The sequence below is a fragment of the Tachysurus fulvidraco genome, chromosome 11, assembly GCF_022655615.1.
Source record: "Tachysurus fulvidraco isolate hzauxx_2018 chromosome 11, HZAU_PFXX_2.0, whole genome shotgun sequence".
NCBI lineage: Eukaryota > Metazoa > Chordata > Actinopteri > Siluriformes > Bagridae > Tachysurus > Tachysurus fulvidraco.
This window is the reverse complement of record NC_062528.1, coordinates 16,413,500-16,432,736: the sequence shown is the minus strand read 5'-3', so window position 1 is coordinate 16,432,736 and position 19,237 is coordinate 16,413,500. Positions and strand designations below refer to the sequence as shown.

At 36.7% G+C, this 19,237-nt stretch overlaps 1 protein-coding gene across 1 annotated transcript in view; it reads left to right on the top strand.

Annotated features, from left to right (window-relative positions):
* The first annotated feature begins 4,021 nt into the window (after positions 1-4,021).
* Positions 4,022-19,237, top strand: part of plppr4a (phospholipid phosphatase related 4a) — a 30,070-nt gene continuing 14,854 nt past the window's right edge. Inside the window, exons 1-2 of the mRNA XM_027145956.2 lie at positions 4,022-4,576; positions 15,353-15,538. Of these exons, the coding sequence (XP_027001757.2) occupies positions 4,499-4,576; positions 15,353-15,538 (264 nt within the window). The 5' untranslated portion in view covers positions 4,022-4,498. The remainder of the gene's footprint in view (positions 4,577-15,352; positions 15,539-19,237) is intronic.

Below are 19,237 nucleotides of genomic sequence, written 5' to 3'. Positions count from 1 at the left end.
CTGCCCATAAACTCCCTCTAAAGGGAACTGTCCATTCAGTCGAGTCTGAGCTTCAATAAAGTTGCATATAATGTAGCCTATAATATTCGCCTATATTATACATTTGATCTTTTACCCACAATGCATATTAGAGCAATTGGATTTTTTTCCAACCACATGAACTAAAGAAAGTTAGAGGAGTGTTCTGATAAAGGAAACTTTAATATTACTATAGTAATTAGTATAGTAATATTACTATAATATTAGTATAGTTCAATGAGTTTGGTCAGTACAGATCACAAGACCTTGTAATCAGTTTACATTGGTCATAAGCCATTGCGGTTGAACTGATGAGTTTCAGGACAAACTATGGTGTTGTTCAGCACTAAGGACAGCTCCAGAAATAGTTTACGTTTGTCTCCTGCATGGTGTCAAAACGTGGTCATAGCCAAATTGTACACAATAGTAATAATTTCATGTAATTTCATTACACTTTAATATTATTATAAAGTCCATAATGTTTGGGCCAAACACTGTTGCGGTTAAACACAATAAAGAAGTGATAACCATAAATAAGGAACATTATTGGTTCATAAAAATGTCACAAATCTCATATTGCTAATCTGAATTGTTTTACTAAAAACATTCTGTAAATTTTCAGAAAAATCATAGCACTCAGCATATGTTCAGCAAAAAACATCCTGTGTCCAGTGAAGTGTTGATGTGAATTATGAATCAAGTTCCTTTCCTTTAAACACAGCCCAATACACGAGTGCTGTGTACAGGAAAGTTGCACATTAACATATATTCTGCCCTCTAGTGTACTGTGAAAACGTCCAGGTTTCAACATTGTTGAATTTTGTTTTGAAACTAACAGCCGTAGAAAAAAAGTGGTTTATGATTAGCTGGGCTATAGTCATTCTACCTAGACCTTAAAAAGATGCGGATGATTAAAGAACATTGGAAAACTAAAAGGTGATCAAAATCAGTTATCAAGAGCTAAAATTTAAAGGCTGTAAAAGAAGTAGAACTAGCTGCTTCTTGTGTGGCAGCAATGGTCTAATAATGACTAATGATGACTGATTGGCTGATGGTGAAAGATACTCTGATTGTGAATGATGGTGTAATGATGACTGATGGTAACTGATAGTGACTGTTGGTAATTGACAGTCTGATGGTGAATGATGGTAACTATTTGTGATTTATAGTCTGATGATGACTGATGGTGAATGATGGTGCCTATAGTTGATTGATAGTCGGATGGTGACTGATGGTAGCTCATGATGGTCTGATGGTGACTACTGGTGATTGATAGTCTGATGGTGACTGATAACTGGTTATGACTGATGGTAACTATTGGTGATGAATAGTCTTATGGTTATGGGTGGTGAATAATGGTCACTATTGGTGATTGATAGTCATAGGGAATGATGGTCTGATGATGACTGATGGTAATTATTGGTGATCGATAGTCTGTTGGTGACTGATGGTGAATGATGATGACTATTAGTGATTGATAGTCTGATTGTTACTGATGGTAGCTCATGATGGTCTGATGGTGACTAATGACTGCAGGTCTGATTGTTACTGATGGTCTGATGGTATCTGATGATGGTCTGATGGTGACTGATGGTTTGATATAATGGTGTCTGATGATGACTGATTGTGACTCATGGTAATTGATTCAATAACAATACATTTAATTATAATGCACTTTAACTGTACACCAGGCATCAATTGGATTTACTAGAATCAAAGAGGAAACGTCTCTGGCTATTTGTTTCACTTTGCATTTCTTTTATCATGTTAACATTCTAAGCTTTGAATAAAACAAGAAAATCAAATCAAAGCTTTAACTATTTACGCAAACAAGGAATTTCAAACAAGTGATTGTACAGGTCACTGCATGTTACCAGAGAAAGGAACACTGTTCATCCACAACATATAATGATGATGTTGGTGGTGGAGTGCTGTCAAACTCATCACTCCAAAATCGTCACTTTTTTGTTTTGTCTTTTGGTTATTTTTTTAAGTAAGACTATTGAAACTCTTTATACAGCTATTTGTGATTTGAGACACAGCTCCAGTATTTAACAGTAAGCTTTTAATGCATGCCACTCCAGTTAAGTCACAGTCACTGGTCATGGGCTGAGTTCCAGCTAAATGACAACACAATCACTTGCTGTGGAAAAGAAGCTGACATGAAAACTCAGCCCATGTCACCAAGAAAATGCTGGCACAAATTATTTTGCCTTGCTTGTTAAATACATAAATCACAGTCTTCATTAAAGGTACACTTGTAAAGTGACGTGTACATATGGACTGTGGCTCTGAGAGTTATGTAAAAAAACAACCAAAATTTATGGAAATAATAGCTAAACTTAGACCAGGTATTTTGATGTGTTGCCGTTACAGTGTACCAGTGAAAAAAAAACTGTTCTTTACTGTTTATTCACTATTGACAAAATTGTCCACATAAAGAGAATAAGTTCTTGGTGAAGCTGGAGACACTGACATTTGTCCTACAGTTGATATTAGTGTGTGTTAGTATCAACCAGCTGTGTGCTTCTTATCCCATTTTCAGTGTTCTAGATTGGTGTAGGTTTCAATTTATTTTTTTTAGGTAATTCACATTTCTTTGTCTAGCATCAAACTTCATGATATACATTTATAAATGTTTCATTTTAATTTATTAATTATCAAGCTTTCTCAGTTCTCTTTCAGACACAAAATCGAAAATACATACCTTGAACTTTGAATTCCATTGTGTTATCATTTATAAATAATTACTCTATAACAATGCATATATTTATAGTATATACATTACGTTTTGACATCTGTGTCTCTAGAATTATCTTTTGTATCAAACATAATATTCTTGACTAATGTTACAGTGATAAAATACCACAAGATGGCGCAATTGCTCACTTAAAAACTGTCAATCTGGGGGAAGAAAAAAAAAGAAATCCACAGGAAAGATCCAAATAACTCTCGGCATTTAGTATAGTGTATTTAACCGTTTTCATCATTAACTTGACATTTATTTTGAACGGTTCATTGCAGACATTCATGCCAGTGCACATTCATAAACGATTAGATAGTAGACACAATGAATTTGGCATTTCACTTGAGGGAAGATAAAGTCAAATTGGGTCAAGTACATTTTACTGACATGCCCTCTATAGTCTATATACATGTTCCTTTCATGCGTTACCTGCAGGATTACTGCAACACATAGGACAACAGAAATGTAGTACTAAATGTACACATTATATATGAACTGCTGTGCACAGACCAGCTAGAGGTAACATCCTGGGCTAAGAATGTGAATCAATGACGCCTTTACCACAGAGAGGTGTCTTGGTATACAGCATGTAAACAGATAATGCACAGTGCTTACATTTTTATCTAGAAAGACATACTGTAGTACTAGGGACAATGAAGCATTGCTAATCCACCCACGTGTGTTTTTGGCAACCTTTCCAAAAACTCCACACAGAAGATCCACATGTCAATATTTTAGACTGAGAACCATGAATTAACAAGAACACTTGAATTACATTTAAAATATATATCTGGTACTAAGAAGAAAGTAAAAAAGCAATAACTTGGAATGTGTACTGCAAACTTTACCCATTTAATACAAGGTTCTTTAATGGTTAAACAAAGTGTAGACCAGTACACATCTGGCCAGATGTGATTTTTATTTTGTTTTATTTATTTATTTATTTATTTATTTATTTATTTATTTATTTATTTAGTGGTTTAACAACTCGACAGTGCCTTAGTGCCAACTACTAGTTGCACCACCAAATATGACGAGGGCTTAATAACTCCTTATTCCACAGAGTCACGTGAGATGCCAGTATTCACACGCATTCGTTGATCAATGGCGCAGACGCAAAAGCCAAGTTCATCTGTGGCACTGGCATAGATGCTCAGGTTATCTTGGAAGACGAGACATTTGTGCAGTAATTAATATAAAAAGCCAGGCACGCAACCAAACGCGCGTGCTCAAAATCACCCGCGGGTGCGAGCACTCCAAAGTACGAGCACCCGCACACATGCACGAGCAAACATTCACCTTCCAAAATCAGACACGGGTGCGCACACATGTGTATATCTCTCTCACACACACACGCACACACACATACACAGAGACACGGCGTGAAAGTGGGTTTTTAGCACGCCTCTGACGTCACTCCAGCACGTCACCTTTTTCTCTCGTCTCCACTCGGCGCTGATCTGTGGAGGAGTCTGAAGCGTCTCTGCGTCTCTCCAATGTCTGTGCGCTGAACTGCGGAGTGGAGCATCGTTGGCGCTTAAAAAAGGATGCTGCATGGGTTCACAGCGTTGCAGTGGCTCTGCTTCCTCTCATTCCCACCCTGAGCATGGACAACTAAATCAGGACTAAAGGGTGACTGTAAAAGGACTAAACACGCACCGATCCATACCAAGGGGGGGGTTTCATTCTTCAACATTAACGTATATACCCACAGGAGACACTCGGCACTTCATCATGTCGACCAAAGAGAGACTTAAAGCCAGCATGAGCAAAGAGAGCGTCACTCTGCTGCCCTGCTTCTACTTTGTGGAGGTAAGACAGCTCCAGCAGAGACACATTACACCCTGCAGGGACTGTTACACTACCCAGTGATGAATTAACACACCTACAGCATTCATGTGTATCAGGCTGTAGGTGTTAATACAATAGCGTCAGGTGTACGAGAACCCTGTAAGTATTGCCTCAACATCATAAGGTTAATTTTAACCCGATAAAGTTTTAATTCATCACTGTGTTTACATTTATTTACTTTACTAAATACAAATGAATTACTCTAGACATCATTTTGAAATCATAAATGTACAAGTAATACTGTGGAACTCAAGTTAACTCAAGTTGGTGTTAATTGGTGGGCTTCAAGGTCCCCGGTTCGATCTTGAGCACTGGTTTGTGCCATGTGCTTCCAGTGTCAGTGTGGGCTTCCACTGGGTTCTCTGGTTTCTACATACCTCCCAAGACCAAGCCAGTATGTAGGCAGTTCCCATCCAGTGTTCCTGTACCAAGCACACTGTGCTCCCAGGATTGGCTCAGAATGTTCCCCAAACCCAAGCAGGATAAATAATTTACAGAAGATACATGAATGAAAATGGTGTTTATTCAGCATAATGATGTTTATTTTATAACAACAGGTGTAATTTAATCCTCCTGGTGTTTCCTTCAATACTACATGATTTAGCTTAAAGCTTAAGATTTATTTTTCATCCATTGGAATTGCTGTAGAAGTTAATCCACCATTGTGAAATGTCACTTTATTTAAGTGTGTAAATATTATCTAATCACTACAATAACTGTGTTTTAATCAAGACATTTTGAGTGACGACATTTTATAGGAAAACCTGTAGCTGTTAGTTCAACACAAACTTTAACCGCTGTAAGTGGTTATTCAGAACTCTAATAGACCATTCAACATTAGATATCACATGACTTTATTTGTAGGCTACAGTAGGTGTTGAGTCAACACTATGAAATATGAATGCAAACCTGAAGGTGTTAACATGTAGCTAGGCCTACTGGTCATACTAAATTGCCCATAGGTGTGAATGTGTGTGTGCATGGTGTCTGCTGGGGATTTGGGTGGTTCCCCACTTCATGTCTAGTCTTACTAGGATAGGCTTAACACTTTAAGAATGAAATTAACACTACAAGGTATTCTAACCATTGAATTATCAATTCAGGTCCTTAAGAGATCTTTTAGCCATTGAGATATTTAAGAGTAAAACTTCTTTTTCAAATCTATTTTGTTTTTCAAGACTGTATATGTCCATTCCCAACCTAAAATGAACTACAATCTTTTATTATTAAATTTCTGCATTTGGCAGACCTCATGATCCAGAGCAAATTACACTTTGTTTCAGTTTATACAACTAAGAGGTTGATGGTTGAGGGCCTTGCTCAAGGGCCCAACAGTGGTACTGTAGCATGGAGCTGGGATTGAAGCTCACATCTTTCCAACCAATAGGCCAATGTCTTAACCACTATGCTTCCACATCCCCGAGAAATTGAACACTGTTATTACTGAAATGGAAAACTGTAAGAGTTCATTCAAATACTATAAAATCGAATTAACCATGGTCATCACCGTGTGCTTTAATGTAACAGATTAAAACTTTATTCAGTGTAATTTGCTTTAAAATGTAGAAGGATACAGTGCATACAGTATCACCAGGATTTCAATAAGTTTTTTTTTTTGTTTTTTTTTTTGCTGTAGCCAAAAATGCTTGATTTTGCAGCATCTTTGCAGAAATGTTTTTTTTTTTTGTGTGTTTTTTTTTAATAAACAGGTGAAAATTTAAGCACAAGTTTCTGCTTTTTATCTGATGCTAGTGAAGACACATATGTTATTACTTTCTATGATAGCTGTACTCAGGTTTTATGCACATAAATCAAAGAGGGCTTTGGCAGAATGTGTGTTTTGATGATAAGAACACTAAACATCTTCTCCCCAATCTGTAGAAAATCTGTGGTAAATTAAAAAAATTGAAAGCTCCTTCAAATATCCTGGAGTTTTCTTGATTGCTTCAATTTCTGTGATTGCAAAATCCTAGGGGGATTATTTTAATTTATTCCACAGTGTTGTTCATTCAAAATTGCTCATTATTTTTATTCAGAAAGTGTTAATTAATGTTCTATAAGGAGCATCTCTGACAGTAATCGGTAGCTGGTTGTACGTACATCAACTCACATGTCTAATTATTGCACTATTTCTAAAATAAGAAAGAATAGTAGAAGTGTATCTAACATTTGTGGAAGGAGTCTCCAGTGTCAGCAAACAGTCAGTGTGTTTCCCAGATTGGGAAAGTCTTCAGGGCAAAACTTTGTGGTTGCTCAGTAGCCATCCTTCAGAAGAGAGAAAATAGTGGTAGGAGGGAGCAGGAGTGTTCATAGCTGTTATAAATGATACCAGGAATAAGATCTTAGTTTGTAGATATTTCATAACATTAAATATTACCATAAATATATCATAAAGTGTGGCATGTGATTCATTATTAATTCCATGATGTAAAAGGTATAAAACAAATCATGGCATGCTGTGGTAATGACAGTAAGTCTTTTTTGTATAAAAATGCTGTTGATTATTTTCCATTATTATTTAGCCCAAAGTATGCTTGTTTTTTTTTGTTTGTTTGTTTTAAATATCAGGCACTTTTATTCTTAATTATCACCATATGTTTGCTTATTAGCTCTAAATTTGTATTCATTCTGCAAGTGTACAGTTTTATATGTACTGTATTGCTACCACTTTGCATTAACCTTTTAACAGGAATAACATGGCCTTGTGTCATTATATAAAGCAAGAAAAGTCTGGTTTATACACAGTCTTTTCCCCCTTTGTTCACATAAGACTGAAAGTAGGACAGAAAGCTCATGAGAAATATCCTCAGTATCTGTAACACAGGACTGCAGTTATGTGGTTAATGTCCTCTAAACGGGTCACAGAAGTCATTTAGACACCAAACAAGGATTAGATCCTATATGTAATTTGCTTTATTGATGTTATATCCAGGCAGTGAGCAGGAACATATCTGATACATGTCTATAAACAGTGGTGTTGAACCGGCCACATGAGAATGCTGTATTGGGATATGAGCCATAAGCAAGCAATGGAGAAATACAGAGATTTATGGAACAGTGATATAAAGATAAATCATAAAACATGGAATTTACTACCTCATGTCTGATAGATCATCATGATTATGAGAGGGTTTATGGGTTGTTTTATTGCAGCATGGGGGTAGACACAGGACACAGGTCTTGACTGACTGATGTAATATTCTGTTATATTTTGCCACCTGCATATATACCTGAAAAGCTACATGTTGGTGAAATATATGTATTTCACCAACTATTTATATTTTTTCCACACAGTTAAGTCAAAAATAAAATGTATACAGTAGTTCCCTTCTTGAGACTAAATATAGTCAATAAATTACAACATTGGAGTCCAAAGATCTCATCTTTTACTTTTATACTTAGTGGTTACTAGGGGTGGCACGATACATGAAAAAACACCCAAAACCGTTCGGTTCGGTTGTCTCGGTTCGGTTCGTGTGTGCGTCGCACGTTTCGACGCATGCGCAATGTAGCCCCGTGCTCAGTTTCGCCTCAGACAGTTTCGAGCAAACATACATATAGACAGTAAAAGTTGAGTAAGGAGTGCTGCAGAAATGGCAAGTGGAGGAGATGATGAAGATATGGAGATAGTTGGCGGATGCACCCGCGTCGTCAAATCTGGTGTGTGGGAACATTTTGGATTTCATGTTACTTACGATGACAACGGAAATAAAACAGTAGATAGAACTGAAGTTGGCAGTTTGATAAATGCAAGTTAATTTCAGTCTTTGTGTGCTAAAAAGGCACAAGTTCCTGTAGAGATAACAATACACATTCTCCTTTTTTTTGCCAAATAAACAAAAAGTATGTCATCATCAATGTCTACTCTCTTGCTGTATCAAAATCGTTTACTCGAAGATGGTCCCTATAATGTGTTTAAAGTCAAGTCAAATGCAGTTAGTGCATGATTATATTACAAAAATGTTAATACTGTATCCTAAATTGTGGATAATTAACATAATAAGATATATATCAAATGCTGAAGGAAATTTCTGGAGTGTTGAAGATTAAAAGAAAAAATAACAACAAGAACCGTACATAACCGAAAACCGTGACCCTAAAACTGTGATACGAACCGAACTGTGGGTCTTGTGAAGTGGTTACCACATTTGCTTTGCACTTTCAGGGTTGGGGTTTTGATTAATGTGTGCTTTGGGGTTTCCTCAATTGCAGTTTCAGGTGACTGTTTGATGTTTAAGATATGCAGTTTAGACAGCACTAACCTGGAAGCTATAATCTACCTTCGCTACAATAGCCTAGCAGCTTAAGTACCAACGTAGACAAGGAAACCTTGGACACCAGACATGGTCTAGTTCCTCATTCATCAATGGTTGTGGTAGCCTAGTTGTTAAGGTGTTGAACTATTAACTGGAAGGTTGTGAGTTCTGAACTCTCCAAGATGGCGGCATGGCAGTAGCACGCAGTGGCCCCTCCAGATACAAAATGGTGCTATTTACGCGTTTAGCGCTACTGTACTTTTCAAAGTACATGGACACCAGAGTCATTTTGTGTTGTCTGTTTGCACTGTCTTTTGTCTTGACACTGTTGCACTAGGTTGCACATGTTGCACTTTATGTGGCTAGAACTTAAGTCCTCTGTGCTGTTTTATGTAGCGTTATGCCATTTTATGTAGCACCTGCACCCATTGACTAAGGGTCTTCAATCCAAAAAAGTGCTTCAAGAAGCTTTTATTGTCATTTCAACCATGTGTAGGTGACACAGTACACAGTGAAATGAGAAAAGGTTTCTCCAGGACCAGGGTGCAACAGAGAACATAAACAGAGCTACATAGAACAACACAGAGATAAGAACTTAAAGGTAGGGTCTCCGATTTTTGAGAAATGCTTCAGAAAAGTGAGTCGGGCCGAATAATAAAGAAAAATAAAAATAAAAGTCAAAACAAACATTTAGCCAATGAGCAGAAAGGGGTGAGGTTTGTCAATATGCGTCGGAGAGAGCGGTGTATCAGAAAGCGGTTTTAGCATTGTCATGGAGAATAAAAACAAAGAAAGAAAGCGAAGAAAGACTTATGATAAGGCAAGAAGTAGGACCCGTGTTAATATAGGATCAGCTTTCCAGCGCTGGAGAGAACTGAAGGAGCAGGAAGTTGGCTACATATTCACAGATTGGAGTTTCCCGAGTCAATAACTCCGGAGCTAAACGCTGTTACTACACAAATAACACCTCTTTTCTATCGTAGTAATGTAGAGAGGCAGCTACAACCGTGTTTTGTGTAGTAACAGCGTTTAGCTCAGGAGTTATTGACTCGGGAAACTCAACTTTACTTAAGACTCCGAGGTGCTTTTTTCCTTCTCGATAGGTGAGTAACGTTGGTTTTGCTTTGTTTTGCAGAACTAATATATGCCGTCCTTTGCATGATTATGCTTGTGTGTCATTTTTGCTTGTTTGTTTATCTGCAATCGTATTGTTCTTCCCTTCAGCTATGATAAAGACACATTTCTTTCCATTAGTTGCCTGGGTTACGTATGTATGTTTGGGCGGAGCTATCAATACAGGGGTGGGACCAATTTGGGTTAGGGGTGTGTTTGTTTTGGTGATTTCAAATGTTGATATTGGCTTTCAAAAAATCGGAGACCCTGCCATTAAAGTAAGTTAGTCCTAGCCACATATAGTACATCTGTGCAACCTAGTGCAAACAGTGCTGACCAGTGTACATACTGTATATTCTACAGTAAAAAAATATGGGAATGAACACTTATTATAATAGCAGCAGTTACTGTATATGAGGTATTGTAATGAATTGTGCAAAACACCAATTGACTGAATGTGTAAGAAAGCCCTGAATGCTTCGGTACCTTCTTCCAGATGGCACAAGGGTGAAGAGTGTTTGTGGGATCATCCACAATGCTATTAGCTTTGCAGATGCAGCGTGTGCAGTAAATGTCCGTGAGAGACTCCAATGATCTTCTCAGCTGTCCTCACTATCCGCTGTAGGGTCTTGTGATCCGAGATGGTGCAGTTCCAAACCAGACAGCGATGTAGCTGCTCAGGATGCTCTCAATGGTCCCAATGGCTCTCAGTGATCATGTCATATCCCTGCAGTCCAGCAGTGTTTTTTCTTGTGCTCGTCATCTTCACCTCAGTCAGAAGATTGTATCTCTCATCACACACATTTCTTGAAGCACTAGGGTTACAGAGTGTAGAGTGAATTTCTAACATTCCACAGTCTAGAAGCAATAATATATATAAAGTCATTTCCTTCACTCAATTTTCTTTACACTTTCTATATCTAAGTGGGTTCCAGAGCATAATGAAGTAGTGGTCTACTAGAAATGAAATGTACCATCAATTTGTGAAAGTACACAGATTTTTATTCCTCCTTCCTTCCCTCCCACAATCTTTTTTAAAGGTGTGATTGGTAACATTTAAAGGTGCCTCTATTCATGGGCAATCTTATTTTATTTCATATTATTACATTTATGATTGAGTTTCTCTGAGGTTTCTTGTGCGTTTTCTTCTGTGAAAATCTTGCCTTTACCTTCTACAGCCAGTCCTAATTTGTGTATGCTGTTACTTGGTGACAACTTGGTCTGTTTGTTCTGACATTTATTTAGTGCCGTCACAGTATATGTTATATATACCTACTCCTTCTTTGTCAGAATGCAATACATTATGTCCTTCATGTTCATCTAACAAATTGGAGACTGTGGAGTATATGGAATTGTTTTTTGTCGAATTAATTGTATGTGACAGGTGTCACTTAGTAGGAGGTGTTAAGGATGGTTTGTTTGTTTTTAGGTTAAAAATGTTAGGGTAGAGTGTGGGGTACAGTAGGTCATAAGCAAGGTGTAAATGTTGGGGGTAGCTTAAAATGCTGTGTATTAAAGCCTGGGGAAGGGTGTAGGGTAGGTTATGTGTAATGTACTGTAGGGCTGTGATTAAGTCAAGATTGCGACCGAAAGCTATCATATACTATTGAGACCAAACCTTTACTCCAATTTCATATACTCTATGTAAATCATCATGGGAACCATCATTACCTAGACTCTGGCAGAATTGTTATGGAACTAGATAAAGGTGTATGATTTGGTTACCGCTAGTAGTTTTATTGGGCACATGTGAACCAGTGCTTGGCAAAACTTCAAGTTCAATTCAATTCAATTCAAGTTTATTTGTATCCTGCCTCAACACACCTGTCCCTTATGTGTCTAATTGTCTTTAGTATTTAGCTGTGCCACGTTGCATATGGCAGCGCAGAATCCTTGTCTTTTGTCGTCTTTTGTTTTGTCTTTTGTTGTCGTTGGTTTTGTCTTGTGTGTGTTTGGTTTGATTTTGTCTGTTTTATTAATAAAGCATGTATTTTTTTCTGTCCTGCATTTGGGTCTGTTTTTATTCCTGCATCGTTGACACCTATAGCCTTAGTGTTTGTAATGATTATTGGGAAGTAGGAATATAAGACAAAGGCTAAAATAATGAGGGAACAATATTTAAACTAACAATATTTAGTTTATTCAGACAATTTGTTAATGAAATAGATGTATTTATCTTGAACATTTTATAATAATAAATGGATAATATACTGTAAAATTAGCAAAATTGTATTTAGCATCAAGTATTCTAGTATAAAAGTGAGGACTAGAATGTACAATAATCTCAGTTACTTATAATATTACTGACAAAATAGTTAATCAAAGTACCACATTAAATGTCAGGGATTGTTACCATAGTTACCATAATGATTACACTAAAGCACCATAACAAAATCATGGTGTGAAAATCAAGGTAATCTCTAGTGATTTTTAACACAGTGTAGTTTGTAAACTATTCTGTTGGGAGCCACTAAGCAAAACACGGTTGGAGAAAATAAACGAGATATCTGTAAAAAAAAAAAATACATTATAAATAAGACTTCTTGTTGACAGTTTAGATGAGAAAGTGAGATTCGATGAATTTGATGATGAGTAGAATTAGATTGGCCTGACCTTCAAACATTGGGAAAACTACCTTGAAATGGGTTTCATGTTTCATACAGTAGTTGCTCTACAATTATTCAATTTATGGATCGTCCTTATTTACACTGCTCTGGAATATGCAGTTAATTCTTTAATCATTTAAATAAGCAACCAATAGAAGTTCTGCCTAAACATATTAATTGATATCTCAGTTGCCAAATAGAATTTGTTGGGAAAACATTACTATAGCTTAAAAATAAATAAAAATGATTCATTTATGGATGTATACTCTGTTGAATAGGCAGCTGGCTGAGATGAATAACTCTAATGAGTTGTCATTGGTCAAACTTGGCAGGCTAGATTATGGAGTTAGCCATTTTTCTGAGCTAATCATTCATCTAAAAATTACAGTTACTGTTAAATTGGCTCAGTTAAGTTGTGCCGGGCATTTATGTATTTTGCTGCTATGGTTTGAGTCCACTTGTTCCCTTAAAGAGAAGAATCCCAGCAAACTAATTCTGACTGATCAGCTTTATCTTCTTGATGGGAGTTGTGTCCCCTAGGACAACTCCTCTCCAATCTACTGTGGCCCACAGAATGGATTGCTGAGTATAATAATAAAGTGAATCATTTCCTATGACCTTCAAACACACTACTAAACATCTGTGATAGATGTTTGAGCAAGAGAGCCACTTTCATCAGCACCATAATCATCATCACAACAACAGCTGTGGTGTTAATTCCTCCAGTACAATTTCAGAGACCTGAGAATTGATACCAATGAACGATAAAACTGTTCTTGTGGCCCAAAAAAAATCATATTCAATATACAACATATACATGTTTCCAGCACTACTCAGATAAACACGTTACATGCTGTTTTGCACACTCACTTCAATTCAATGCTGATTTTTCACATGACTATTCAATTGCTGCCTTCAAATGTTGCTACTGTATATTTACATATGTTTACAAGAAATCCCCTTATTGTTTGCACCCTCTTATTTGCACACTGGTCATTTACAGACTGCACATTAATCAGGACTATTTTATGTCCTGTAATATTCTGTGTTGTCTGTCTGCACTGTCTCTTCTCCTGCACTGTTTGCACTAAGTTGCACACTATGCACTTTACGGACATGGAAATAAGGACAACTTTATTTTTAGTCTTTAGCTCTGTGTTGTTTTATGAAGCAATAGCACCAAGGTTCTCGAGAAACGTTGTTTCATTTCACAATGTACTGCGTCAGCTATATATGATTGAAATGACAATAAAAGCTTATTGACTTGTCTTGAAAACCTTACGAACTTTATATTGGTTTTTCCGATCAGTTGTCTTCATATTATTTATTATACAGTGCCACTGATGTCATACTGCCAATAATCATCTGGCAGCTCTATTCAATACTGTATATTCTGTATAAGCGCCATATAATAGTATATATTCTATTTTATCGATCTTTATGTATCCTGCCTACTGTTGCATTACATATTTATATACTTAATAAAGGTTTTCTATTATTATTATTATTATTATTATTATTATTATTATTATTATTATTATTATTATTATTATTATTATTATTATTACAGCACATACTCTTTGCCAGTACCATTGTTATTTATTTATGTATTTATTTACTTCAATATGCATATTAATCTATCTATCTATCTATCTATCTATCTATCTATCTATCTATCTATCTATCTATCTATCTATCTATCTATCTATCTATCTATCTATCTATCTGTCTATCCATCTAGCTATTTATCTAGCTATTATCTAGCTATCTAGCTAACCATCTATCCACCTGTCTATCTATCCACCTGTCTATCTATCTATCTATCTATCTATCTATCTATCTATCTATCTATCTATCTATCTATCTATCTATCTATCTATCTATCTATCTATCTATCTATCTATTTTGTTTCAAAAAAGACTTTCACTCTCTTCTCAGACATAAAAAGATCACAGCAGGAGTTGCTTTGTAAGACTCGTGTGGAAATTTGCAGGAATTTCACAAAGCAATCTTATGGAGCTTCAGCAAATTTCAGCTGTAATCATACACACTGCAGAAAGTGACATTGTTACGGCTGGAAAAATCATGAACATAGGCAGATGTATCTAGTAATGCTAGAAAATGACACTAAAAGGAAAATAAGATTAAATCTTTTACTAGATTGAAAATAGTATTGTTCTATTGACAGATAATTCTAATGATTTCTTTGTTAATTTTAAGATTTTATATCTAGAATGAAACAAAATATTCTGGCAATAAAAATAAGAAAAATTAAATCAACGATCTAGAAATAAGATTAATAAGCTTCTATATGTTTTAGTGTCATCTTATAATAAGAAATACTATCTACGTTTGACTATATTCAAGACATTTTCACATGTAGAGTTGTCATTTCTTTTCAAAATGTATGTACAGGAAACAACATGGATTCATATCAGTGTTCTTTTCTGTAGCACCAAGAAATGTTATAAATATATATTGATATGTAAAAATGATAAACTTCTGTCCATGATGAAAACCTGGTGACGAATTGGTGACAGCGAATACAAAATTGATGAATCAGACATAAATACCTACAAAACTCTCAGACATTCCTATCATGATTTTATTGATTATTAAATATATATAACAATAGCATAATAAAATATATGAAATTCATTTTAATGATTATCGTCACTATCTTATTAGTGTTATTATCTTCATTTTATTTGTAGTTGACTTTATTTGACTGTAATAACCCTCGTCCTTCTCTCCACATGTAGCTCCCGATCCTGGCCTCCTCAGTGGTCAGTCTGTACTTTTTGGAGCTGACAGACATTTTCAAGCCAGTGCACTCAGGCTACAGCTGCAATGACCGGAGCCTGAGCATGCCCTACATCGATCCCAACAAGGAGGTCGTACCGTTCCTCATGCTTTTCAGCCTGGCGTTTGTAATTCCTGCAGCCACGGTCAGTCCCTGGATCTCTCACACACACACACACACAAAAAAAAAAAACAGCTACAGTATGGGTCAGATCTAGAGATAAACACACACCTACAGTGCTTCACAGTTCCACATTTTTAGACATAGCTCTGCTTCCTATGCTATATAGCGCTCCAGGTTAAGAGGGAGATAAAATGGAGCATTATTATGTAATGAGTGTAGTGGGGTGTGTTATAGACTTGTTGCACATGAAGAATAGATATCAGTTGCATAGATTTCCTAAAGTGAGTCCTTCTTACACTACAGTTCACTTTAAAACATGACGTGAGACAATGAGACAGTGAGACTGCTTTTACATGTTGGTGGTGATGAATGTCAGGACTGTATAAACATTGTGCTCTTTAATGTCAGGCTCCACAATTATCACTTCATCGTGAATTAGAGTTCATTGAACTTCTAGTATATAGAATGTGAACATGTATAACTCCTCTATTCAGGAGATTTTACCTTTGCATATTGCCAAACGTTCCATCCAGCATTATTCCAACATTAATTGTCAAAAGCTAGTAAATTTTAATAAATCAATACAGTATGTAATTGGATATCCGTTGGAATGGCTTGGACTTTTAAACACAGTAGCATTTTTGTGCAATATTATCATCCCCCTTCATTTCTACACTCATGTGCAACATTTATTACAATCTGCCACGTGCAGTTCTTTCTTGTGCACTTTTATACGTCTTTCTTTGCTTTGCTGTTAAATCTGTGAGTCTGAATGAGAATGCCAATGCCCCTGTTGCGCAAATGGTAATAAAGGCATCTTGAATATTGAATCTTAAATCTTGAATGTGTGGCACAAGCCTCAGAGAGGTGGATGGAAAATTTAGATGACTAGAAAACCGCTGGTGTGAATTGGGCTTTAGTGATTTAGTGTGTGTGCGATTTAGCAGCCGGAGAACAGTTCCCCGCCGTTAGTTATGTTTATCTTCTACTGCAGGTTTTAACAGATAGGTGCTGGCATCTAGGTGATAGCATCAGCTCACTGATGTAGCATTGAGGCTGCTAGTATCTCCAGCAGATCCCTTTTATAATAATAGTTCTTTGTTTGACAGATGGATGTAGTTACACATCAGATAACTATATTAGGGCTGTCCAGAGTTCAGGTCCAACACTCTAAATTTTGTAGTATGTTTTTCAGAACCAAATTGGATAACAATGATTGCAGTAGAGTTTATCTGTGATGCCATATGTCAGTTCGCAAGAAATTGAACAATAGAATCAAAAATACTTAGCAAACAAACACAAAGTTGTGATTGGTCAACAACAGTGGACATCTTTTTCTTCAGAGTCCCGGGCTGCATGGTTTTCCACATGGTTCTCTTTGTTTTCTCCCATCTCCCAAAATCTATTCTAAGGTGGATTTCACACAGGTTTTTTTTTTTTACAGACTTGGGGTTGTTTGAGCTTGTAGAGTCCTGAAAGTGTGAACGTTGTTTTCAAACACAAGAGCAGTCCAGAGAACCCGACGCTTGTTTCTTTCTTAAAACAGTGTACTGGAGATGGCTTCGACTAAACTGTGGTTGAGACTACATCATTTCACATTGACTGTGATATTTTAAGTGTTAAAGCTCAAGTATCTGCTCATCATGAAACATTCATACCTTGTGCCAAACTGCATAGCAAAAAAATCACAAGAATGGCTATTCATTTGCAAGTATTCCTTCACAATTTCTATGCTGTGGAACTAAAAAGCACTGTTCGGGTGTTGGTACTGAAGGAAAATAATAGTAATCGTAAATAACGGTAAAAGATTTAACCTAGTGCCTAAAATCTTGCAAATGCTGATACAAATGTGACATATAGGATTTTGCAATTGAGCCTTGCTTCAAATTAATTCAGTGACAATAATCCATCAGTCTTGGGTGAGGCTTCAAGTGTTCAAGTGAGGCCAAGTGTGAACATTTGCCCCTAGGTTAAATAAGGGTTTCAAATTGCGTGTGCGTCTTGCCATGAGACGGATTGGTGTCCCATTCAAGGCGTGTCCTCATATCATGCTCCTAGGCTCAGGTTAGTCTCAGGATCCATCATAACCCAGACCAGGTATAACCAGATAATGAAAAAGACTCAACAAAACAGCTTTCTTTATTGAGATTTAAGATGCAGGAGTTCTTGAGTATAAATACTCCAAAATAAAATAGCACAGTTATTAAAATATGACTTTGTACAGAGCGATGAGTTTAGTTCTGCTCCCTACCGTGCACATTTACTGTGCCCCACCTTACACCGATTCAACTAATCAGCTTATTAATATTTCTGAAGTATGTTAAACTACTTTAACTTTCTAAGGCCATGGCTAAGACACATGGGTTTAAAGCACTGTGTAAGTGTAGCACACCTTAGCCAAAGGAATGCAGTTATTGCAAACTGTGATGCATACGGTGGCTAAAAAAAGTCATCTTTCTTGAAGAGTTGCACACAGTGTCAAGGTTTGCTTGTTTTAATATGCAAATCTCAATGTCAAATTAGCATATACTTCCACCTCAGCATAAAACAGTGAGTCAGGATCCTCAGTTAAACTTTCCTCCTCAGGGGACAGGTACATTCTCTCTCTCTCTCTCTCTCTCTCTCTCTCTCTCTCTCTCTCTCTCTCTCTCTCTCTCTCTCTCTCTCTCTCTCTCGGCTGTCAAAGCAATTTTGGCTACCACCTACCCAGGATGCACATTCGCTATGCACAGAGTGAAAGATGGATCTGTTTGGTCACTATTTGGATGTTATTATCATGCACTAATACACAGTAGCACCTTGTTTTTTGCTCATTATAAATTGCTCCAACATGAAATCCCCTCTGACTCAACGAGCGGGTTAATTAGTGGCTGAGACGTTCACACAGGAGAGAATTGTGGGTTTAGAGCAACAAGATTGAGCAAGGAAATTGTACTTTCGGTGCCTTTTTAGAATAGGTTCATTTAAAAAGAATGTGGTCCAGTAAGCTTTTAAATTATTTGGCAAATTTATACTGAAACTTTATTATGATTGTGTACATGATAAATTTATGGGGTTTTTTTTAGAATAGAGATTTGAAGTTTTCTCCAGCTCATCAGCATCTTTGCATCATAATCATTGATTAGATCCATTGTGACCTTGACGTGATATCAGATAGCTGTGATAATTTGCTCAAGCAATAGCTTGCTCTATTATTCAGGTGTAAATAAGAAGAGAAATCCAAACATTATAATTCCATTTAAAATTTAATGTGACAAGGTCAGGAAGTTCAGTGGTTTGCATATTTATCTCGTGCCTTAGGGTTTCGATTACTGCCTCCGTCCTGCATGTGGAGTTTGCAAGTTCTCCTCTTGGGTTTCCTCTGGATACTCCAGTTTCTTCCCCGTCCAAAGAGGTGTTGTAGGCTGACTGGCATCTCTAAAGTGTGTGTGTGTGTGTGTGTGTGTGTGTGTGTGTGTGTGTGTGTGTGTGTGTGTGTGTGTGTGTGTGTGTGTGTGTGTGTGTGTGATGACACCCCCTCAAATCCTCTGGGATAAACTCCAGGTTTCCTGTGAGTGGGAGAAGTGGTACAGAAAATAGACAGATAGGAGTGATTAGGTCAGTACTGTCAACTGAATTGAGATAAATCTATAATATTCGACTTGCAAAATTTATCTCACAAAGCTTATCACAGGGGGTTTCTTAATGGCTCTTCAAGGGGTTTTTGTATAGACAAGGATAG